The 4844-nt window shown below is 42.3% G+C and overlaps 1 protein-coding gene across 1 annotated transcript in view; it reads left to right on the forward strand.

Moving 5' to 3' along the window:
• Positions 1-441: 441 nt before the first annotated feature.
• Positions 442-4844, forward strand: part of IL17RD (interleukin 17 receptor D) — an 81758-nt gene continuing 77355 nt past the window's right edge. The window contains exon 1 of the mRNA XM_015407756.1: positions 442-567. Coding sequence (XP_015263242.1) covers positions 442-567 — 126 coding nt within the window. The remainder of the gene's footprint in view (positions 568-4844) is intronic.

The raw sequence follows: 4844 nt of genomic DNA on the forward strand, positions 1-4844 counted from the left end.
AAGGAGTGAAGTTGCTGCTGTGTTCTTTGTGAAGATCCTCACCTCCCGTTCCTTTCAACTTTCCTTTGGGGAGCCTGATGGCTTTTCCCGAACAACTTCTCCCCTTCCTTTGATGCAAGGAAGGAAAGGAACGTCTCACTTGATTTTACTGCATCTCAGATGTTGCAAATTAAATGAAAACGGTTGAGGGGAAGGTAGGGGAGGGCAATTGACCTTTGCACCTGGACACATGGTGGTGGTTGTCCAGCCCTTCTTCTGCCCTCTCTCGTATCCTTGTAAAAGTGGGGGGCGGGAGAGAGAGGAAAGAGAGCGGCGTGCTCCTGTGTACTCCTCCACGCATGCGTAGTGCTCCCCTTTCCCTCCCTCCTCGGCTTTTCCAACCTGAAGCTGCTTCTGGAGCTGTGATTGCGAGCTTCGGTCGCTGCCGCAGCAAGCTAAACGATGGCATCTTGGCTGAAGCTCTGCTCTTTCTTCTTCTCTCTCACTGCGTGCCTTGATGGCCAGCGGCTTGCCGTGTCGGCAGCAGGGACCAAGAAAGGGCCGGCGGCTGATGCTTGTGGCTGGAGGGTAAGAAAGAAAGAAAGAAAGAAGTTTTTTTGTGCGTTTTGGTTTCTCAGCGTTGCGCTGGGCTGAGGGAACTTTCCTTTTCTCTCTGCAGGCTGGCGCTGGGTGGGTGTGGGGGAGTGCCGTGCCAAGGTGTCTTAGCGATCCGCTGCTTCTTTGGGGTAGGGGATGTTTCCGAATCCCCGGAGTGGGAGCAGTCGCAGGTGGTGTGCCTGCTTTTGCCCGGGCATCTTGCCATTTCTGTACGAGGTGCAGCGGGATGCGGTTGTGCAACAAATCGGACTCTAAAACACACACACACACTACGTTTCTGGGTTTTTTGGAGTTTTTTTTGGGGGGGGGAGAGGGGGTTTATGATTGATTGGAGAAGTTGGCAGTTCCAGAATGTGGGGGAGTTTGACGGCGGAAGGTAGTCTGCGTTTTCGTCCTGAAGGAAGTCTGAGCCGGAGAAGGGTGAGGGGCAGAAGCCAACAAGTGTGAAGTCACTCAACAGGTCTTTTATCCGTCCCTCCTGCCTTCCCTTAACTAGACCTGCCCTGGGAGAGGGGATAAAAGGCGATTGCTTTGGCCTTTTGTTATTTTAATGATTCGAGGCTGGTTTGGCTACAGGCCTGGTCATTAGACCGAAGGGGAAATATGCGTGTGTGTAAGGTGATAAAAGAGTGTTTTAGGGCTTTACCTTTTGTTCCTGTGACCAGCTTGCTACTTGCAAAGTTTTTCTGCATGACTTTTCCTGAGTGTGACTTCTTTTAAAGGGCCTTTCTTTCAATAGATCTTGTTTTTCTGTTCCATCTTCAGCCTTATTAAAGATTCCAGATGAATGCTTGTCGAAAGGCATGAGTGACTTTCATTGCCTCTCCCTTTTTGTTCGACTGTCACAGAGATTTCCTTGGGTTCAGATCATAACACTGAAAAGAGAGGAAAAGTTACAGCAAAAAACACACAGCCCCCTTTGCACTTCCCACCCCCCCAAAAAAACTAGTGGAATCTATAGGGAGTACATGAGAAAAGACAAGTGTTCACAGAAATGTTTTCAAAAGGAAAAAAAATACAAAAGTATCCAAAGTTTTGTAAAGAACTTAACTTTCCACTGGGTTAATTTGCATCTGGAATTTCATTAACTGATATGTCTGGATTAAAAGTATGTTCAGCTGCTGCTTCTGTTGACTGTTTTACGTGACAAAAGTGATATTTTATTTGCATATTTTAAAGTTAAGCATAGACCCCAGAGATTGTAAGAGCCATTAAAACACTTCACTTTTTTCTATATTTGTAAAGGATATTAGGGAATGTGATAGTAGTGAATCATACTTTCTGATGAAACTACAAATTGCACCTCCTTATTGCATACACTCTTGTTACGTACTCAGGCTTCTAAAAATCCTTCAGATTTTAAAATTTATGTTATAAGGTGAAGAAAAATATCTTGTTATGTGTAAAAAAAAACCAACCAAAACTGTTCGTTTTTAAATGCAGGCAAATATAATTTACATTTCCAATACAATATTCTCAACATGGGTTTTTTAGTTAGTGAGTAAAATATACTGATGCTGCTTGTGCATTTTTTCTTCTTTGTGAACAAAAAAAATTCTGTTGACTGCAGGATGGGATCCATTGTCTTGGTTGTGTATTATTTATCTTGGGCTGCATGTAAGTTTTGAATAGACTTGACATCCTATTAAATGACTGATGGCCCCTGTAACACATTGTCTGCTCTGGGGCAAGGCAGCCTTTGAAGTGCTACCCTGTAGGAAGTAAAAAGACTATTTGCTCTATTAAAATTCCTTGGTATTTCCTCTGTTTAACCACAGGCCACTTCCCTTCTGCCACTCTAAACACTGCAGGGACACTGACTGATTGAAAAGGCACAAGCCCTGAAGTAATTGCATCCCATTCAGACAGATATCCTTAGTGTAGCTTATTTATAATGAGTATCATCTAGATGAAGGGTAGGTACAAATCTTCGAAAACAAAAGAAGAAAAATAAAAGCAGTCTCCTTGACTGCTGAGAGTACATACTAGGGTAAGAGTTGTGGGTTGTAATATTTCTTTAACTGTTGATTGAACTATTTCCTGCAGAACCCTAACCTTGTTTACTCACTTAGTTGTGAAGGAAATTTTGCAGATACTAGTTAAGAAACACAGGTGAATTATGTAATTGGACCACATATTTCAAAACCTTAGTAGATGTAATGCCTACAAAAATTTATAGCAATTTAAAGCTTATAAGATGTCATTTGCTGTCTAAGTGACCATCTTATGATGCCTGAAAAAGAATACATGGTTGTTTTAAGGTTTTTTTTTAAAAAAACCAGAGCCTGCTGTGTTAGATATATGAACTTTTACATTTGGGAGACATGCATGCATTCATGTGCACAAACAGAAGGGGGGAGCTTGTAACAAGGTCGGTGGGCGCAGTAATCCGAAACATAGGTGAATGATGTTCCTTTGTAGAGGGCAGATGAGAGACCAGTCACAATAGCAAAATTTATGCCTTATTGGAAAATTAAAATAGAGAGTAATTTTTAAAAAATCAGATGGCATTTGTTCTGATGTGCTTACATACCCTTACAGCCTGTCCCTTTGAACTTAGTCAGATGGCTAAGTGTACATGCTTGGGGGCTGTCGTACATGTTGTATTATAGATGCTGGCTAATTAAAGCTGCAAAGGACATTGTGAAAGGCTCTTTAATAGAGGCCAGCTGCTTTTTCCAGCAGCTACATGAGAGCAGGGCTTTGATGTGAACTTGCCCATTTAATTCTTCTCAAAAAGATGGGACTTTCATTTAGCATTTTACTGGCATATAATAAAAAAATGACATAAGTGTATTACCTTATTGACGGACAATGAAGCTAAAATTGTTCATGGTTTAAATGTAAAACTAATTTCCCTTTTTAGTTAGGATGCTAAAGGCTAAGATTAAAAGATGCAAATACGGTACCTCCTCACTTAAGATTATTGTAAAATGCAATGCAATGTTTTATCTCATTTTAAAGTATTCTCTTTCTGTCGTGCTAGTTTATTAATAGTATTAGATAAGTAGAAAAGTTTACGACCTTATTACATTTAGACAAAAGCTGTTTTGTGTGACATCTTGATATGGTGATATAGCAAGGGAAACAGACTTTCAGACAGAGAGCTTGGGTACTGCATATTGCAGTGTGTTTTGAAGATCCAGGTTATCCTGAAGTATGTGTAGATTGCTCAGAGAACTTGGGTACTGCATGTTGCAATGTGTTTTGAAGATCCAGATTATTCTGAAGTATGTGCAGACTGCAGAATCGCATCCATTCTGAGAGTACTCATTTCCGGTGGGAGGGAAGCTGGATGAGGTGTCCTCATGTACCCTCAACTGAAGATCAGAAAAAGGCCATCTGCTCATTCTTTTAATGGAAGAAGGCTTGGCCGCTGCACACTTTTCTTTGTTCAATATTTTGTTGATTGGGACACATATCTCCTTTTCCTTCGTCACTTTTCATATACTTGTGAATGGGGAGCAGCATCAGACCTGTTCGCTCAATGTACATTTTGCATAATTTGCAGAAGAGTCTATGTACATTCAAAAGAGTAATGGCTGAGTTTTGGCCCTCAGAGGTTTTGGGGCTCATGCTCAGGGCTGTCTGCTAGTTCACACTGTTTATTTAGCGCATTTTTGTCCTGCCCTTTCTCCAGGGAGCTCAGGGCAGTGTTCATGATTCCTCCCTGCGCCAACTCTGTGAGATAGGTTAGGATGAGAGAGAATTACCAGCCCAGAGCCACCCAGTAAGGTTTGTGGAAAACACACATGCTTATTCAGTATCCTAACCACTGTACCACACCTATTTGCTTCTTCTGAAACATCAACATATGCCTGTTCGTGGTCACTACTGTACAAAAGTTGGAGATGGAAGGAAGTAATTTGGTTCTAACAGCTCTGCTATATTTTACATTTAGTTTGTGGTTAATAGTCTCATCTTTTCAAATCCACATTGTGACTATATGCCTTCACAGATACCAGAATGTACATTTCCTACTGGCATGTGGAGGTATGACCATTAAGACTGCTGCTCAGTGTGACATCACTAGGCCCCATCCCATGAGTCTCGATAGTTGGGATGCTGGTGCCCTGAGAGTCCTACATAAGAACATAAGAGACACCAATGTTGGATCAGGCCAAAGGCCCATCCAGTCCAACACTCTGTCACACAGTGGCCAAAAATACCAGGTGCCATCAGGAGGTCCCCCAGTGGGGCCAGGACATTAGAAGCCCTCCCACTGTTGACCCCCCCCCCCAAGCACC

Source organism: Gekko japonicus, unplaced genomic scaffold (genome assembly GCF_001447785.1).
Source record: "Gekko japonicus isolate JY-2015 unplaced genomic scaffold, Gekko_japonicus_V1.1 scaffold2220, whole genome shotgun sequence".
Lineage (NCBI taxonomy): Eukaryota > Metazoa > Chordata > Lepidosauria > Squamata > Gekkonidae > Gekko > Gekko japonicus.